This window comes from Oncorhynchus keta, chromosome 34 (assembly GCF_023373465.1).
Source record: "Oncorhynchus keta strain PuntledgeMale-10-30-2019 chromosome 34, Oket_V2, whole genome shotgun sequence".
NCBI lineage: Eukaryota > Metazoa > Chordata > Actinopteri > Salmoniformes > Salmonidae > Oncorhynchus > Oncorhynchus keta.
The window spans coordinates 1,146,566-1,166,594 of record NC_068454.1 but is presented as its reverse complement, the minus strand read 5'-3'; the positions used below and the strand labels follow the sequence as shown (position 1 = coordinate 1,166,594).

Genomic DNA, 20,029 nt, shown 5'->3' with positions numbered 1-20,029 from the left:
TATATTCCAGCCCTCGTAGGTCAGTCCATAGACTGAGGAGGACACCAGTCCAGGTTTTTGTTCCAGCCCTCGTAGGTCAGTCCATAGACTGAGGAGGACACCAGTCCAGGTTTTTGTTCCAGCTCTCGTAGGTCAGTCCATAGACTGAGGAGGACACCAGTCCAGGTTTTTGTTCCAGCCCTCGTAGGTCAGTCCATAGACTGAGGAGGACACCAGTCCAGGTTTTTGTTCCAGCCCTCGTAGGTCAGTCCATAGACTGAGGAGGACACCAGTCCAGGTTTTTGTTCCAGCCCTCGTAGGTCAGTCCATAGACTGAGGTTGACACCAGTCCAGGTTTTTGTTCCAGCCCTCGTAGGTCAGTCCATAGACTGAGGAGGACACCAGTCCAGGTTTTTGTTCCAGCCCTCGTAGGTCAGTCCATAGACTGAGGAGGACACCAGTCCAGGTTTTTGTTCCAGCCCTCGTAGGTCAGTCCATAGACTGAGGACACCAGTCCAGGTTTTTGTTCCAGCTCTCGTAGGTCAGTCCATAGACTGAGGAGGACACCAGTCCAGGTTTTTGTTCCAGCTCTCGTAGGTCAGTCTATAGACTGAGGAGGACACCAGTCCAGGTTTTTGTTCCAGCTCTCGTAGGTCAGTCCATAGACTGAGGAGGACACCAGTCCAGGTTTTTGTTCCAGCTCTCGTAGGTCAGTCCATAGACTGAGGAGGACACCAGTCCAGGTTTTTGTTCCAGCTCTCGTAGGTCAGTCCATAGACTGAGGAGGACACCAGTCCAGGTTTTTGTTCCAGCTCTCGTAGGTCAGTCTATAGACTGAGGAGGACACCAGTCCAGGTTTTTGTTCCAGCTCTCGTAGGTCAGTCTGTAGACTGAGGAGGACACCAGTCCAGGTTTTTGTTCCAGCTCTCGTAGGTCAGTCTGTAGACTGAGGAGGACACCAGTCCAGGTTTTTGTTCCAGCTCTCGTAGGTCAGTCTATAGACTGAGGACACCAGTCCAGGTTTTTGTTCCAGCCCTCGTAGGTCAGTCCATAGACTGAGGAGGACACCAGTCCAGGTTTTTGTTCCAGCTCTCGTAGGTCAGTCTGTAGACTGAGGAGGACACCAGTCCAGATTTTTGTTCCAGCTCTCGTAGGTCAGTCCATAGACTGAGGACACCAGTCCAGGTTTTTGTTCGAGCTCTCGTAGGTCAGTCTATAGACTGAGGAGGACACCAGTCCAGGTTTTTGTTCCAGCTCTCGTAGGTCAGTCCATAGACTGAGGAGGACACCAGTCCAGGTTTTTGTTCCAGCTCTCGTAGGTCAGTCTATAGACTGAGGAGGACACCAGTCCAGGTTTTTGTTCCAGCTCTCGTAGGTCAGTCCATAGACTGAGGAGGACACCAGTCCAGGTTTTTGTTCCAGCTCTCGTAGGTCAGTCTATAGACTGAGGAGGACACCAGTCCAGGTTTTTGTTCCAGCTCTCGTAGGTCAGTCCATAGACTGAGGAGGACACCAGTCCAGGTTTTTGTTCCAGCCCTCGTAGGTCAGTCCATAGACTGAGGAGGACACCAGTCCAGGTTTTTGTTCCAGCTCTCGTAGGTCAGTCTATAGACTGAGGACACCAGTCCAGGTTTTTGTTCCAGCCCTCGTAGGTCAGTCCATAGACTGAGGAGGACACCAGTCCAGGTTTTTGTTCCAGCTCTCGTAGGTCAGTCTGTAGACTGAGGAGGACACCAGTCCAGATTAGTTGAATAATCCATGGCTGTGTTTTGTATTAGCTAACCGGTAATGGAATCATAGTTATCACATATCTAGTGTACAAACTTTAAAAGGAGGAGGTCAAAAGGGGGGTGAGTGTGACGGATGTGAAACGGCTAGTTTAGTTAGCGGTGGTGCGCGCTAAATAGCGTTTCAATCGGTGACGTCACTTGCACTGAGACCTTGAAGTAGTGGTTCCCCTTTGCTCTGCAAGGGCCGTGGCTTTTGTGGAGCGATGGGTAACGATGCTTCGAGGGGTGACTGTTGTTGATGTGTGCAGAGGGTCCCTGGTTCGAGCCCGGGTATGGGCGAGGGGACGGTTTAAAGTTATACTGTTTCATCTACATAGATGCTCTCAGAGCACAGATACACAAGAATAAACACATGGGAGAGAGGACTCAACAGAGCTAATAGCATTGTCCATCAGTGGCTGAATAAATGTTCCATTCATGGGTTCCAGATACACCGTCACGCTTCTTGAATGGACTCACGTGCTCCGCCCCCCAATGGACCATGAAAAACAAGACGCGTGAAGTTTTCAGAGTTGTGTCTGAGATCCGGCTCGCAATGTTGGGAACGTTACATCTTAAAATATTTATTTCATGGTAAAAACCTGAGGAAAACTGTAAAGATATTCTTCGGATTATCAGATGTGCTGGATGACAGTTCTTGGGTCTGATGGGGGCGTTGTATAGTTGTTGTTGGCGGAGTTACTGCAATCTTGATGAGAACCTAGATGAGAAGAACGCTATTTTACGGTAAGAATATTATTGTTTCATGAACGCTATATTACGGTAAGATTATTATTGTTTTATTTTCTTCACATTTGGTCTGTGCATGTTGTTGTTTTTTAAATAAATACATCTTTATTAAAACAGCATGATAATCCATTCTAGTATATTTCATTCAGATCTACAGATTCTTCTGAATGGGAATATATATATATATATATATATCATAGTCTATTTTTTTCAATCTTGGCACACTGCCCGAAGATATAGACAAGCAGCGTCTGTGAAGCCTCTGTAATCTGGTATGTAGGCTATGTTTAGGAGAATCTCTCAGTCAGCATGTGTTCAGGCTATTTCTTTCCTGAATCACAGCATTGGCATGGCAAGGCAGAGTCAAATTAGTGATATTGGAACTATAAGGGCACCCAGAACCAAATCTGTGACGAGAGAGAGACTACTTCAGCATGAACTTGAATGCACCTCTCTGGTCCTCCAGATATGAGACTTCCAAAATACAGAGCATCAGGCCTCAGACCTCCTCCAGGACTCAGACCTCCAGAGCCTGCATGTCCAGCCACAGTGACCCAAGCCCGGGTCAGGAGGGCCTGTCTTGGAGGACAGAGGAGCAGGAGTGGATCCCCTGGAGCAGCCCCAGGACCTCCGTGGGAGATGCAGAGTCGGACGGAGAGCTCCAAGCCTTTATCACGATGAGGAACGAGGCAGATACGTACACAGAGGTGAGAGAGATAAGTACCAGAAGATCTGCATTCTCTTATAACCTGCACCTGAGCTGGGGAAAAGATACTACCCGATACAGAGCTTGGTTAGGGCACAACCTGTCCACTCAGGTACACTGAAGGTGTCCTAGATTAATTCAAACCTGTTACTGGACAACAAGCAGTAGTGTAAAGTACTGAAGTAAAAAATACTTTAAAGTACTACTTAAGTAGTTTTCTGCTGGTATCTGTAATTTACTATTTATATTTTTCCTAACCTTTACTTTAACTTCACCTCATTCCTAAAGAAAATAATGTACTTTTTACTCCGTACATTTTCCATGACACCCAAAACTATGCAACTCGTGACAAGGCACAGGAAAATGGTCCATTTCACACACTTATCAACAGAACATCCCTGGTTATCCCTACTGCCTCTGGTCTGGAGGACTCACTAAACAGAGAACATCCCTGGTCATCCCTACTGCCTCTGATCTGGAGGACTCACTAAACAGAGAACATTCCTGGTCATCCCTACTGCCTCTGATCTGGAGGACTCACTAAACAGAGAACATCCCTGGTCATCCCTACTGCCTCTGATCTGGAGGACTCATTAAACAGAGAACATCCCTGGTCATCCCTACTGCCTCTGATCTGGAGGACTCACTAAACAGAGAACATCCCTGGTCTTCCCTACTGCCTCTGGTCTGGAGGACTCACTAAACAGAGAACATTCCTGGTCATCCCTACTGCCTCTGATCTGGAGGACTCACTAAACAGAGAACATCCCTGGTCATCCCTACTGCCTCTGATCTGGAGGACTCATTAAACAGAGAACATCCCTGGTCATCCCAGTCCATATCCTTCCACCCCTTCTCTGTCCTCTGATAGTCAGTCCATATCCTTCCGCCCCTTCTCTGACCTCTGATAGTCAGTCCATATCCTTCCGCCCCCTCTCTGTCCTCTGAGTTAGAGATATGCGCATGAGCGCACACTCAGTTGGGTCTTCTCTGTACATTTCTCACTCTCGGGGCAGCATCATGTTTATACTGACTCACCTCAATTAAATCATTCAATCAGGGATGTCGAACACAGAGTTCTTTCATATAGGGTATTTATGACACTCATGGAGGCTTCATGTAGGGCACAATATTGGAGTTTACCAAGGCCTAGAAAGGGGACAATTTTACCAAGGCCTAGAAAGGGGACCATCTTACCAAGGCTTAGAAAGGGGTCCATCTTACCACGGCCTAGAAGGGGTCCATCTTCCAAGGCCTAGAAGGGCCTCGAAGGGGTCCATCTTACCAAGGCCTAGAAGGGCCTAGAAGGGGTCCATCTTAAAGATTTTGTGTCCCTGCCTTTGACGAAGTGGGCACTGCATACAGCGCTCACACAAAAAAAAGCCCTCATGCCATTGGTTGAGAGAAGTCATTAGTCTGGTTGAGAGAAGTGTCATTAGTCTGGTTGAGAGAAGTGTCATTAGTCTGATTGAGAGAAGTGTCATTAGTCTGGTTGAGAGAAGTCATTAGTCTGGTTGAGAGAAGTGTCATTAGTCTGGTTGAGAGAAGTGTCATTAGTCTGGTTGAGAGAAGTCATTAGTCTGGTTGAGAGAAGTGTCATTAGTCTGGTTGAGAGAAGTCATTAGTCTGGTTGAGAGAAGTCATTAGTCTGGTTGAGAGAAGTCATTAGTCTGGTTGAGGGAAGTGTCATTAGTCTGGTTGAGAGAAGTGTCATTAGTCTGGTTGAGAGAAGTGTCATTAGTCTGGTTGAGAGAAGTGTCATTAGTCTGGTTGAGAGAAGTGTCATTAGTCTGGTTGAGAGAAGTGTCATTAGTCTGGTTGAGGGAAGTGTCATTAGTCTGGTTGAGGGAAGTGTCATTAGTCTGGTTGAGGGAAGTCATTAGTCTGGTTGAGAGAAGTGTCATTAGTCTGGTTGAGAGAAGTCATTAGTCTGGTTGAGAGAAGTGTCATTAGTCTGGTTGAGAGAAGTGTCATTAGTCTGGTTGAGAGAAGTGTCATTAGTCTGGTTGAGAGAAGTGTCATTAGTCTGGTTGAGAGAAGTGTCATTAGTCTGGTTGAGAGAAGTGTCATTAGTCTGGTTGAGAGAAGTGTCATTAGTCTGGTTGAGAGAAGTCATTAGTCTGGTTGAGAGAAGTCATTAGTCTGGTTGAGAGAAGTGTCATTAGTCTGGTTGAGAGAAGTGTCATTAGTCTGGTTGAGAGAAGTGTCATTAGTCTGGTTGAGAGAAGTGTCATTAGTCTGGTTGAGAGAAGTGTCATTAGTCTGGTTGAGAGAAGTGTCATTAGTCTGGTTGAGAGAAGTCATTAGTCTGGTTGAGGGAAGTGTCATTAGTCTGGTTGAGAGAAGTGTCATTAGTCTGGTTGAGAGAAGTGTCATTAGTCTGGTTGAGAGAAGTGTCATTAGTCTGGTTGAGGGAAGTGTCATTAGTCTGGTTGAGGGAAGTGTCATTAGTCTGGTTGAGAGAAGTGTCATTAGTCTGGTTGAGAGAAGTGTCATTAGTTTTGGGGGGTAAAATTACGAGGTTTTATTTTTTTCACCCCTTTTTCTCCCCAATTTCGTGGTATCCAATTATTTTAATAGCTACTATCTTGTCTCATCGCTACAACTCCCATACATACTGGCTCAGGAGAGACGAAGGTCGAGAGACATGCGTCCTCCGATACAGAAACCAATCAAGCCACACTGCTTCTTAACACAGCGCGCATCCAACCCGGACGGCAGCCGCACCAATGTGTCGGAGGAAACACCGTGCACCTAGCAACCTTGGTTAGTGCGGCCAGCCACAGGGGTCGCTGGTGCGCGATGAGACAAGGATATCCCTACACGCCAATCCCTCCCTAACCCGGACGACGCTAGGCCAATTGTGCGTCGCACCATGGACCTCCCGGTCGCAGCCGGTTACGACAGAGCCTGGGCGCAAACCCAGAGTCTCTGGTGGCACAGCTAGCCCTGCAGTACAGCGCCCTTGACCACTGAGTCGGGCCGGCCCTTAGTCTGAGGCTTGTTGTGGGTCTATGAGCTGTATACTGATTCAGGGTCTCGTCAGTCTGCCTAATGAGCGGCGCTGAGTCTGAGGCTTGTTGTGGGTCTATGAGCTGTATACTGATTCAGGGTCTCGTCAGTCTGCCTAATGAGCGGCCCTGAGTCTGAGGCTTGTTGTGGGTCTATGAGCTGTATACTGATTCAGGGTCTCGTCAGTCTGCCTAATGAGCGGCCCTGAGTCTGAGGCTTGTTGTGGGTCTATGAGCTGTATACTGATTCAGGGTCTCGTCAGTCTGCCTAATGAGCGGCCCTGAGTCTGAGGCTTGTTGTGGGTCTATGAGCTGTATACTGATTCAGGGTCTCGTCAGTCTGCCTAATGAGCGGCCCTGAGTCTGAGGCTTGTTGTGGGTCTATGAGCTGTATACTGATTCAGGGTCTCGTCAGTCTGCCTAATGAGCGGCCCTGAGTCTGAGGCTTGTTGTGGGTCTATGAGCTGTATACTGATTCAGGCTCTCGTCAGTCTGCCTAATGAGCGGCCCTGAGTCTGAGGCTTGTTGTGGGTCTATGAGCTGTATACTGATTCAGGGTCTCGTCAGTCTGCCTAATGAGCGGCCCTGAGTCTGAGGCTTGTTGTGGGTCTATGAGCTGTATACTGATTCAGGGTCTCGTCAGTCTGCCTAATGAGCGGCCCTGAGTCTGAGGCTTGTTGTGGGTCTATGAGCTGTATACTGATTCAGGGTCTCGTCAGTCTGCCTAATGAGCGGCCCTGAGTCTGAGGCTTGTTGTGGGTCTATGAGCTGTATACTGATTCAGGGTCTCGTCAGTCTGCCTAATGAGCGGCCCTGAGTCTGAGGCTTGTTGTGGGTCTATGAGCTTTATACTGATTCAGGGTCTCGTCAGTCTGCCTAATGAGCGGCCCTGAGTCTGAGGCTTGTTGTGGGTCTATGAGCTGTATACTGATTCAGGGTCTCGTCTGTCTGCCTAATGAGCGGCCCTGAGTCTGAGGCTTGTTGTGGGTCTATGAGCTGTATACTGATTCAGGGTCTCGTCAGTCTGCCTAATGAGCGGCCCTGAGTCTGAGGCTTGTTGTGGGTCTATGAGCTGTATACTGATTCAGGGTCTCGTCAGTCTGCCTAATGAGCGGCCCTGAGTCTGAGGCTTGTTGTGGGTCTATGAGCTGTATACTGATTCAGGGTCTCGTCAGTCTGCCTAATGAGCGGCCCTGAGTCTGAGGCTTGTTGTGGGTCTATGAGCTGTATACTGATTCAGGCTCTCGTCAGTCTGCCTAATGAGCGGCCCTGAGTCTGAGGCTTGTTGTGGGTCTATGAGCTGTATACTGATTCAGGGTCTCGTCAGTCTGCCTAATGAGCGGCCCTGAGTCTGAGGCTTGTTGTGGGTCTATGAGCTGTATACTGATTCAGGGTCTCGTCAGTCTGCCTAATGAGCGGCCCTGAGTCTGAGGCTTGTTGTGGGTCTATGAGCTGTATACTGATTCAGGGTCTCGTCTGTCTGCCTAATGAGCGGCCCTGAGTCTGAGGCTTGTTGTGGGTCTATGAGCTGTATACTGATTCAGGGTCTCGTCAGTCTGCCTAATGAGCGGCCCTGAGTCTGAGGCTTGTTGTGGGTCTATGAGCTGTATACTGATTCAGGGTCTCGTCAGTCTGCCTAATGAGCGGCCCTGAGTCTGAGGCTTGTTGTGGGTCTATGAGCTGTATACTGATTCAGGGTCTCGTCAGTCTGCCTAATGAGCGGCCCTGAGTCTGAGGCTTGTTGTGGGTCTATGAGCTGTATACTGATTCAGGCTCTCGTCAGTCTGCCTAATGAGCGGCCCTGAGTCTGAGGCTTGTTGTGGGTCTATGAGCTGTATACTGATTCAGGGTCTCGTCAGTCTGCCTAATGAGCGGCCCTGAGTCTGAGGCTTGTTGTGGGTCTATGAGCTGTATACTGATTCAGGGTCTCGTCAGTCTGCCTAATGAGCGGCCCTGAGTCTGAGGCTTGTTGTGGGTCTATGAGCTGTATACTGATTCAGGGTCTCGTCAGTCTGCCTAATGAGCGGCCCTGAGTCTGAGGCTTGTTGTGGGTCTATGAGCTGTATACTGATTCAGGGTATTTTTATTGTTTGTTTTGTCTGTTTGTTTGTTTGACGTCTTTATGCATCTGTTTGTCTATTTTTTTGTAAATTATTATTCCCGTCTGTCGTATTTAACTTTCTTTTCTTGTGTATAAATATATATTGATATATTTGTGTATTTTTCTTTCTGTGTAAAAGCCACACAAATAAGGCCTATGAACAATCTCCCGTGACATGTGATCTCTAGAAACTATCAGTGCACGGATTCCTGAAGTGAAAGGATAATCGACATATTAAATAGCGTGGTCAGGTCAGCATTGTTGCTGCGGTGGACACAACAGGCACTATGTTGAGAATAACAGCACAGGAACGTGACTCATTGTGTTAGTGTTGCCTTGGGACTGAGATATATCAGCCAGCAGTTGAACTATTAACAACAACTTTACCCCAGATAGCACACCGACACCTTGTCGACGTCGGCCCGATGCATACATCATACTTGTAGCACAGAGAGCATTTACACATTGGCAAGACGTCGCATTCGCCCTTCAGCCGTTGTTTGGGACGGTGCCAAATGTCACCCATGTCGAAGACCGCGTGACGGCGATGCCGAGAGACCGCGTGACGGCGATACTGAGAGACCGCGTGACGGCGATGCTGAGAGACCGCGTGACGGCGATGCCGAGAGACCGCGTGACGGCGATGCCGAGAGACCGCGTGACGGCGATGCCGAGAGACCGCGTGACGGCGATGCCGAGAGACCGCGTGACGGCGATGCCGAGAGACCGCGTGACGGCGATGCTGAGAGACCGCGTGACGGCGATGCTGAGAGACCGCGTGACGGCGATGCCGAGAGACCGCGTGACGGCGATGCCGAGAGACCGCGTGACGGCGATGCCGAGAGACCGCGTGACGGCGATGCCGAGAGACCGCGTGACGGCGATGCTGAGAGACCGCGTGACGGCGTGCTGAGAGACCGCGTGACGGCGATGCTGAGAGACCGCGTGACGGAAATGGCGAGAGACCGCGTGACGGCGATGGTGAGAGACCGCGTGACGACGATGCAGAGAGACCGCGTGACGGCGATGCTGAGAGACCGCGTGACGGCGATGCTGAGAGACCGCGTGACGGCGATGCTGAGAGACCGCGTGACGGCGATGCTGAGAGACCGCGTGACGGCGATGCTGAGAGACCGCGTGACGGCAATGGCGAGAGACCGCGTGACGGCGATGGCGAGAGACCGCGTGACGACGATGGCGAGAGACCGCGTGACGACGATGCCGAGAGACCGCGTGACGGCGATGGTGAGAGACCGCGTGACGGCGATGGCGATCCGTGCCTGCATTTTGTCCTCCCACACCCTCTTGACGTCGGCGAGATGCATGGGCTGTTTCTGGGCTGTTTCTGTGTTTAATGTGTGTGTGTGTGTGTGTGTTTGTTTGTTTATCAGGAGTGGGAGAAGCTCAACTATGACATCCATAGTCTGAGGTACACCAAACGAGAGATCAGCAGCCGATGGAAGAAGATTCTAACACAGCTAGGTCAGATAAAGTTTATAGAGATAATCTCCTCTCTTCAAATCTCAATTCCTTAACCTTTTCCTTTCTGCTGCTCTCTATGTACATGGCCTTCAGAAAGTATTCACACATCTTGATTTTTTCCACATTTTGTTGGGTTAAAATTCATTAAGGATTGGACTCTTTTTTTTCTTTTCGCCTAAAATGTCATACCCAAATCTAACTGCCTGTAGCTCAGGCCCTGAAGCAAGGATATGCATATTTCTGATACCATTTGAAAGGAAACACTTTGAAGTTTGTGGAAATGTGAAATTAATGTAGGAGAATATAACACAATGGATCTGGTAAAGATAATACAAAGAAAAAACAACCGATATTTTGTTTTTTTTCTACCATCATCTTTGAAATGGAAGAGAAAGGCCAAAATGTATTATTCCAGCCCAGGCACAATTTAGATTTTGGCCCCGAGATGGCAGCAGTGTATGTGCAAAGTTTTAGACTGATCCAATGAACCATTGCATTTCTGTTCAAAATTTTGTATCAAGACTGCCCAAATGTGCCTAATTTCCTTATTAATAACTTTTCAAGTTCATAACTGTGCTCTATCTCCTCAAACAATAGCATGAGATTCCCTCACTGTACTGGCTACTGTAAAATGGACAGCGCAGTTAGATAAACAAGAGTTTAAGCTTTCTTCCAACATCAGATATGTCCATGTCCTGGGAAATATTCTTGTTACTTACAACCTCATGCTAATCACATTAGCCTACCTTAGCTCAACCGTCCCGCGGGGAACCCACCAATCCTGTAGAGGTACCTGAATTTAAAATGAATGAAATTGAGATTGTTGGTCGGTCACTGGCCTACACACAATACCCCATAATGTCAAAGGGGAATTATATTTTTAGAATTTCTTTCCAAATGATAAAAAAATTAAAAACTGAAATGTCTTGAGTCAATAAGTATTCAACCCCTTCGTTATGGTAAACCTAAATATGTTGAGTAGTAAAAATGTGCTTTACATAATAAGTTGCATGGAGTCACTCTGTGTTCAATAACAGTATTTAACATGGTCTTTGAATGACTACCTCATCTCTCTACCCCACACATACAATTATCTGTAAGGTCCCTCAGTCGAGCAGTGAATTTCAAACACAGATTAAACCACAAAGACCAGGGAGGTTTTCCAATGCCTCGCAAAGAAGGGCACAAATTGGTAGATGGATAAAAAAAAAAAAAAAGAAGACATTGAATATCCCTTTGATCTTGGTGAAATTATTAATTACACTTTGGATGGTGTATCAATACACCCAGTCCCTACAGAGATACAGGCGTCCTTCCTAATTCCGTTGCCGGAGAGGAAGGAAACCGATCAGATTTCACTATGAGGACAAAGGTGACATTAAAACAGTTACAGAGTTGAATGGCTGTGACAGGAGAAAACTGAAGATGGATCAACAACATTGTAGTTACTCCATAATACTAACCTAAATGACACAGTGAAAAGAAGGAAGCCTGTACAGAAGGAAAATATTCCAAAACATGCTTCCTGTTTGCAACGAGGCACTAAAGTAATACTGCAAAAAATGTGGCAAAGCAATTCACTTTTTGTCCTGAATACAAAGTGCTATGTTTGGGGCAAATCCAACACAACACATTACTGAGTACCACACCATATTTTCTCAAGCATTGTGGTGGCTGCATCATGTTATGGGTATGCTTGTAATCATTAAGGATGAATCCGACACAACAAAGATGTTTTAAAAATAGAGTAAAGCATCGTTCTTGACCTGTTCCTTCATTTCAGCCGTCTCAACAAAACACAACAACGGAGCACTGTGCAAAATCAGTCTCCATTTGACAGAGATGTGTATTAACATTCTGAGGAGCCCAATGTTGTGCACTGGGTCGATGCCTTTTTCCAACCCCCCCTGAACACAATGTTTCAGTTGCAGTATTATTGAGTTGAACATTCTTATTGTTGATTCTATGTGGCGTCTCCGGCCTGGTTGTTTGTACTGGTGCTTGTGTCCCCTATAGGCTACCAGCGTGAGGTTGACTCTCTCCTGACGGTGAACAGACAGCTGTTACAGACAACACTGAGTGAATCGGATAACCTGAACAGAGCCAGACAACTGTTACAGACCACTCTGGACCACTCTAGTTTGTTCCCACGAGGAGTGGCTAGCACAGACAGATACCTCTTTGTTATGGTACTGCTGTCCTACTACTACGCGCACGCACACACGCACGCACGCACGCACGCACGCACGCACACACACACACACACACACACACACACACACACACACACACACACACACACACACACACACACACACACACACACACACACACACACACACACACGCGCACACACACACATACACACACCTATTTACCAGGAGGGGGAGTAATCTAATGGACAATAATGAAGGGGAGAAATATTCAAGCTACTAATGTCTACTTGTTGTTTTCTCTCTTCTTTCCTGTCTTCTCCTCCTCCCTCCTCCTTTCCTCTCTTCTCCACCTCTCCTCCCTCCTCTCCTCTGTTCTCCCCCTCTCCCCTCTTCTTATTCTCTCTTCTCCTCTCCTCCATCCTCTCTTCTCCTCCTTTTTTCTCTTCTCCACCTCTCCTCCCTCCTCTCCTCTCCTCATTCTCTCTTCTCCTCATTTCCTCTCTTCTCCTCCATCCTCTCTTCTCCTCCTCTCCGCTCTTCTCCACCTCTCATCCCTCCTCCTCTCCTCTCTTCTCCTTTCTTCTCCTCCTTCCTCTTCTCCTCTCCTCTCCTTACTTCTCCTGCCTTCTCTCCTCTCTTCTCCTCTCTTCTCCTCCCTTCTCTCCTCTCATTACTTCTCATGCCTTCTCTCCTCTCTTCTCCTCTCCCAGGATCGCTTGGTGTCTCTGGATAGTGCAGAGGATTTCATCAGACTGGCGAAGGAGAAATACCCAAAGAGAGAGAGAGTTGTGAATGAGAGACAGAATGGAGAGACCGAATGGAGAGAGTTGTGAATGAGAGACAGAATGGAGAGACCGAATGGAGAGAGGATGTGTTGTGCTCCTCCTGCCGGCACTAGAAGGAATGTGAAGATCACGGACGTCTCTTTATGTAGACACTTTAACTGATTCTAACTGACCTCCTCACATGTTATATTAGAATGTCTAATGTGCCTACAAAAGTCATTTTCTATTCAAGTTGTTGTATGTGTTTCATAGTTTCAGTATTGTTATGGCAACAACAACAAGCATTGTAAAATTGTCTGTAATATTTAACCGTTGTATCAGTCTGTAAGGATAATTCTGATACAGTGTTTTTTTTATTTTTTAACAGGAACTAAACATTTAATTGATTAACTAAATTGATTCTCTCGATGTCTATTAATGTCAGTTCGTGTCACAGCTGCTGGTATTTCAATAAAATGTATCTATAAAGCATATCATGTACCGGCATTATCTGACCAGTAGAGGGCGCCATTTGTCCTCATCCACGAGTAGACAACCCAGGCAGTAGGCCAGCAAGACCTCAGGATCACAAAACCTTATCGCCCGGGTCACAAAACCATCACGCCCGGGTCACAAAACCTTCACGCCCGGGTCACAAAACCTTCACGTCAGGGTCACAAAACCTTCACATCAGGGTCACAAAACCATCACGCCCGGGTCACAAAACCTTCACGCCCGGGTCACAAAACCTTCACGCCCGGGTCACAAAACCTTCACGTCAGGGTCACGAAACCTTCACGTCAGGATCACGAAACCTTCACGTCAGGGTCACAAAACCTTCACGTCAGGGTCACAAAACCTTCACGACGGGTCACAAAACCTTCACGTCAGGGTCACAAAACCTTCACGTCAGGGTCACAAAACCTTCACGCCAGGGTCACAAAACCTTCACGTCAGGGTCACAAAACCTTCACGCCCGGGTCACAAAACCTTCACGCCAGGATCACAAAACCTTCACGTCAGGGTCACAAAACCTTCACGACGGGTCACAAAACCTTCACATCAGGGTCACAAAACCTTCACGCCCGGGTCACAAAACCTTCACGACGGGTCACAAAACCTTCACATCAGGGTCACAAAACCTTCGCGCCCGGGTCACAAAACCTTCACGACCCGGTCACAAAACTGATGACAGATGGCTGGATGGATGACAGATGGCTGGATGGATGACAGATGTCTGGCTGGATGACAGATGGCTGGATATCTAGCAGTTACAGTATATTTATTACACTGGATGTACAGTGTACTTGATTACTGATAAATAAAAATATACATTTATAATTAGTAGATTTTGTCATCTGTTTTTGTACTTATTTATAGTTTATAGTGTTTTGTGGTGAGGTTTTCATATAAGCCCTTGGGCTTCCAACCACACCTGCACACCATTTTCAAACATGTGTTTTTAATCTGTATTGTTGTCTATCACTTGTTTAATTTGGTTCAAATAAATAAGATATATATATATATATATTTAAATACCCCCAAGATATGCTAAGCTCTCACCATTACAATAACAGGGGAGGTTAGCATTGTTTGGAGATATGATCTCTAACCTCTCACCATTACAATAACAGGGGAGGTTAGCATTGTTTGGGGATATGATCTCTAACCTCTCACCATTACAATAAAAGGGGAGGTTAGCATTGCTTGGGGATATGATCTCTAACCTCTCACCATTACCAATAACAGGGGAGGTTAGCATTGTTTGGGGGATATGATATATGACCTCTCACCATTACCAATAACAGGGGAGGTTAGCATTGTTTGGGGGGCATGATCTCTAACCTCTCACCATTACAATAACAGGAGAGGTTAGCATTGTTTGGGGATATGATCTCTAACCTCTCACCATTACCAATAACAGGGGAGGTTAGCATTGTTTGGGGGCATGATCTCTAACCTCTCACCATTACAATAACAGGAGAGGTTAGCATTGTTTGGGGGATATGATCTCTAACCTCTCACCATTACCAATAACAGGGGAGGTTAGCATTGTTTGGGGGATATGATCTCTAACCTCTCACCATTACAATAACAGGAGAGGTTAGCATTGTTTGGGGGATATGATCTCTAACCTCTCACCATTACCAATAACAGGGAGGTTAGCATTGTTTGGGGGATATGATCTCTAACCTCTCACCATTACAATAACAGGAGAGGTTAGCATTGTTTGGGGATATGATCTCTAACCTCTCACCATTACCAATAACAGGGAGGTTAGCATTGTTTGGGGGATATGATATATGACCTCTCACCATTACCAATAACAGGGGAGGTTAGCATTGTTTGGGGATATGATCTCTAACCTCTCACCATTACAATAACAGGGGAGGTTAGCATTGCTTGGGGATATGATCTCTAACCTCTCACCATTTCAATAAAAGGGGAGGTTAGCATTGTTTGGGGGATATGATATATGACCTCTCACCATTACCAATAACAGGGGAGGTTAGCATTGTTTGGGGATATGATCTCTAACCTCTCACCATTACCAATAACAGGGGAGGTTAGCATTGTTTGGGGGGCATGATCTCTAACCTCTCACCATTACAATAACAGGAGAGGTTAGCATTGTTTGGGGATATGATCTCTAACCTCTCACCATTACCAATAACAGGGGAGGTTAGCATTGTTTGGGGGCATGATCTCTAACCTCTCACCATTACAATAACAGGAGAGGTTAGCATTGTTTGGAGATATGATCTCTAACCTCTCACCATTACAATAACAGGGAGGTTAGCATTGCTTGGGGATATGATCTCTAACCTCTCACCATTACCAATAAAAGGGAGGTTAGCATTGTTTGGGGGGCATGATCTCTAACCTCTCACCATTACAATAACAGGAGAGGTTAGCATTGTTTGGGGATATGATCTCTAACCTCTCACCATTACCAATAACAGGGGAGGTTAGCATTGTTTGGGGGATATGATCTCTAACCTCTCACCATTACCAATAACAGGAGAGGTTAGCATTGTTTGGGGGTATGATCTCTAACCTCTCACCATTACCAATAACAGGGGAGGTTAGCATTGTTTGGGGGTATGACCTCTAACCTCTCAACATGACCAATAACAGGGGAGGTTAGCATTGTTTGGGGGGTATGATATCTGACCTCTCACCATTACAATAATAGGGGAGATTAGCATTGTTTGGGGATATGATCTCTAACCTCTCACCATTACCAATAAAAGGGGAGGTTAGCATTGTTTGGGGGGTATGATATCTGACCTCTCACCATTACAATAATAGGGGAGATTAGCATTGTTTGGGGATATGATCTCTAACCTCTCACCATTACCAATAAAAGGGGAGGTTAGCATTGTTTGGGGGGTATGATATTGATATTGGACTACAAGGTGTCAGGTATGATATTGACCTGGTTGATACTCAGAGACAGTCAGTCTATGACCTGGTTGATACTCAGAGACAGTCAGTCTATCACCTGGTTGATACTCAGAGACAGTCAGTCTATCACCTGGTTGACACTCAGAGACAGTCAGTCTATGTTCTGGTTGATACTCAGAGACAGTCAGTCTATGACCTGGTTGATACTCAGAGACAGACAGTCTATGACCTGGTTGATACTCAGAGACAGTCAGTCTATGACCTGGTTGATACTCAGAGACAGTCAGTCTATGACCTGGTTGATACTCAGAGACAGTCAGTCTATCACCTGGTTGATACTCAGAGACAGTCAGTCTATGACCTGGTTGACACTCAGAGACAGTCAGTCTATGTTCTGGTTGATACTCAGAGACAGTCAGTCTATGACCTGGTTGATACTCAGAGACAGTCAGTCTATGACCTGGTTGATATACAGAGACAGACAGTCTATGACCTGGTTGATACTCAGAGACAGTCAGTCTATGTTCTGGTTTATACTCAGAGACAGTCAGTCTATGTTCTGGTTGATACTCAGAGACAGTCAGTCTATGTTCTGGTTGATACTCAGAGACAGTCAGTCTATGACCTGGTTGATACTCAGAGACAGTCAGTCTATGTTCTGGTTGATACTCAGAGACAGTCAGTCTATGACCTGGTTGATACTCAGAGACAGTCAGTCTATGTTCTGGTTGATATACAGAGACTGCCAGTCTATGTTCTGGTTGATACTCAGAGACAGTCAGTCTATGTTGTATCCTTCCTGTTTGGCCCTGTCCGGGGTGTTCTCGGATGGGGCACAGTGTCTCCTGACCCCTCCTGTCTCAGCCTCCAGTATTTATGCTGCAGTAGTTTGTGTCGGGGGGCTAGGGTCAGTTTGTTATATCTGGAGTACTTCTCCTGTCCTATTCGGTGTCCTGTGTGAATTTAAGTGTGCGTTCTCTAATTCTCTCCTTCTTTCTTTCTCTCTCTCGGAAGACAGGGAGGTGGGGGGACCTCCCTGTCCCCGGGTTAGGGTGTGGCAGCGCCATCAAAATGTAGTAGAGATGGGGACGGGGTATGGGTGGAAGGAGCGTGTCAGCTGAGTGAAGTAGGGCATGGCTTCAGCCATACTGTTCACCAGAGAGTGGTTGACGTGAGGTTCGTCCAGGAGGCTCCTATAGGGAACAATGACAGAAGCTACAGCTATACACCAACTCCATGGTGAATAGTGGAGAGGCTGGTGAGAACATGGGAGATGTGTGTGTCCGGCTAGAAGGATCACTCTGAGTCTCTGGGCCTTTAAAAAATATATATATTATTTTTTTTGTTGCATTTTTATATTATTTTTCAGATAACACAGAACAGGTAGAGGGCAGAACACACAAGGATCCCCGGCCAAAATCAAACCCACCCCAACACCCCCTTGCTCTAACAGAGCCCCACCCCAAAACCAGAGTTAAGGCAGGCATGATATAAACTCAGCAAAAAAAGAAACGTCCTCTCACTGTCAACTGCGTTTATTTTCAGCAAACTTAACATGTGTAAATATTTGTATGAACATAACAAGATTCAACAACTGAGACATAAACTGAATGAGTTCCACAGACATGTAACTAACAGAAATTGAATAATGTGTCCCTGAAGAAAGGGGGGGGGGGTCAAAATCAAAAGTAACAGTCAGTATCTGGTGTGGCCACCAGCTGCATTAAGTACTGCAGGGTCCAAACGTTGGCTGAGTGCCATGACCGGGCGTTGGACATGCTGTGGGAGCAATTCCGTGGGTTGTCTGGGGAGCAGCCTGCCACGGTGGTAACCCCACCTCCCCTCAGTAACTCGTTAGCAGGGCCGCCCCCAACGGCCACTCCACATTCCCCGGAGACCCATTTACTTCCCCTGAAATGTTTTAATGGTGATCCGAGCACCTGTCGGCGTTTTTAGCTCAGTGCGCCCTCATTTTCGAGCTTCAGCCCTCCTCCTTCCCCTCGGTTCGCTCCAGGATAGCATACCTCATCACGCTGATGTCTGGGAGGGCTCTCACCTGGGCTAACGCCGTATGGGAACAACAGCCGGCCATGTGCCTGAGTCTGGAGGGGTTCGTGGGAAAGGTGAGGATAGTTTTGGTTGCCCCGTTCTCCGGGTGAGAAGCTAATCCAGCTCCGGCAGGACGTCCGCGGTGGATTTCCACATGTTGGCAGCGGAGAGTGAGTGAAGCCAGGAAGAACTGTTCAACATGTCCCTGCACGGCGTCTCAGAGGAGGTTAAGGATGAGCTTTGCTGCTCGGGAGTTACCCACGGATCTTGACTCCCTCATCACTTTGACCATCCGCATCGATGGGCGATTGCGGGAACGACGGATGGAGAGGAAATTCTATTTTCGCTCGCACGTCCAGAGATTCCACCTGGCCTCCGAGTCATCCCGGAAGTCCCAGACGGTCCCATTGCTGAGAGCAACCTCTAGAGTCACCGAAGACGTCTGCAATGTTCTGGCGCTTTCTTTGTTCTGTGGAATTCCCCCCTCTTGTTGAATTACTGTGAGACGCCTAAGACAGCGCTACAGAGAGACAGGACGGACAGCTGATCGTCCTCACAGTGGCAGACCACGTGTAGCAACACCTGCACAGGATCGGTACATCTGAACATTACACCTGTGGGACAGGTACCGGACGGCAATAACAACTGCCCAAGTTACAGCAGGGAACGCACAATCCCTCCATCAGTGCTCAGACTGTCCACAATAGGATGACAGAGGCTGGACTGAGGGCTGTTGTAAGGCAGGTCATCACCAGACATGGGCAAAAACCCGCCGTCGCTGGACCAAACAAGACTGGCAAAAAATACTCTTCACTGACGAGTCACGGTTTTGTCTCACCAGGGGTGATGGTCGGATTCGCATTGATCGTAGAAGGAATGAGCGTTACACCGAGGCCTGTGCTCTGCAGTGGGATCGATTTGGAGGAGGAGGGTCTGTCATGGTCTGGGGCGGTGTGTCACAGCATCATCGGACTGAGCTTGTTGTCATTGCAGGCAGTCTCAACGCTGTGCGTTACAGGGAAGACATCCTCCTCCCTCATGTGGTACCCTTCCTGCAGGCTCATCCTGACATGACCCTCCAGCATGACAATGCCACCAGCCATACTGCTCGTTCTGTGTGTGATTTCCTGCAAGACAGGAATGTCAGTGTTCTGCCATGGCCAGCGAAGAGCCTGGATCTCAATCCCATTGAACACGTCTGGGACCTGTTGGATCGGAGGGTGAGGGCTAGGGCCATTCCCCCCAGAAATGTCCGGGAACTTGCAGGTGCCTTGGTGGAAGAGTGGGGTAACATCTCACAGCAAGAACTGGCAAATCTGGGGCGGTCCATGAGGAGGAGATGCACTAGAGGGGTAGGGGTGTGACAAGATATGTGTCAGGGTGTGGACTACAAGGTGTCAGGAATTGGACTACAAGGTGTCAGAAATTGGACTACAAGGTGTCAGGATATGGACTACAAGGTGTCAGAAATTGGACTACAAGGTGTCAGGGTGTGGACTACAAGGTGTCAGGATATGGACTACAAGGTGTCAGGGTATGGACTACAAGGTGTCAGGGTATGGACTACAAGGTGTCAGGGTATGGACTACAAGGTGTCAGGGTATGGACTACAAGGTGTCAGGGTATGGACTACAAGGTGTCAGGGTATGGACTACAAGGTGTCAGGGTATGGACTACAAGGTGTCAGGGTATGGACTACAAGGTGTCAGGGTATGGACTACAAGGTGTAAGGGTATGGACTACAAGGTGTAAGGGTATGGACTACAAGGTGTAAGGGTATGGACTACAAGGTGTAAGGGTATGGACTACAAGGTGTCAGGGTATGGACTACAAGGTGGCAGGGTATGGACTACA

At 47.5% G+C, this 20,029-nt stretch overlaps 1 protein-coding gene across 1 annotated transcript; it reads left to right on the top strand.

The window, feature by feature from the left end:
- The first annotated feature begins 2,252 nt into the window (after positions 1-2,252).
- Positions 2,253-13,210, top strand: LOC118380639 (melanoregulin-like). Its single transcript, XM_052492606.1, has 5 exons — positions 2,253-2,495; positions 2,965-3,205; positions 9,708-9,798; positions 11,815-11,987; positions 12,665-13,210. Exons 1-5 carry the CDS (start codon positions 2,416-2,418, stop codon positions 12,785-12,787), a joined length of 708 nt encoding a protein of 235 aa, XP_052348566.1. The 5' UTR covers positions 2,253-2,415; the 3' UTR covers positions 12,788-13,210.
- Positions 13,211-20,029: the final 6,819 nt, after the last annotated feature.

Bases quoted from the DNA above. Each gene is read 5' to 3' on its own strand.
- LOC118380639 (XM_052492606.1), top strand. From the start codon at position 2,416: ATGGGGGCGTTGTATAGTTGTTGTTGGCGGAGTTACTGCAATCTTGAT. The intron at 2,496-2,964 runs GTAAGAATATTA...CTGGTCCTCCAG, and splicing joins GAGAAGAACGCTATTTTACG to ATATGAGACTTCCAAAATAC. The intron at 11,988-12,664 runs GTACTGCTGTCC...CTCCTCTCCCAG, and splicing joins ACAGATACCTCTTTGTTATG to GATCGCTTGGTGTCTCTGGA.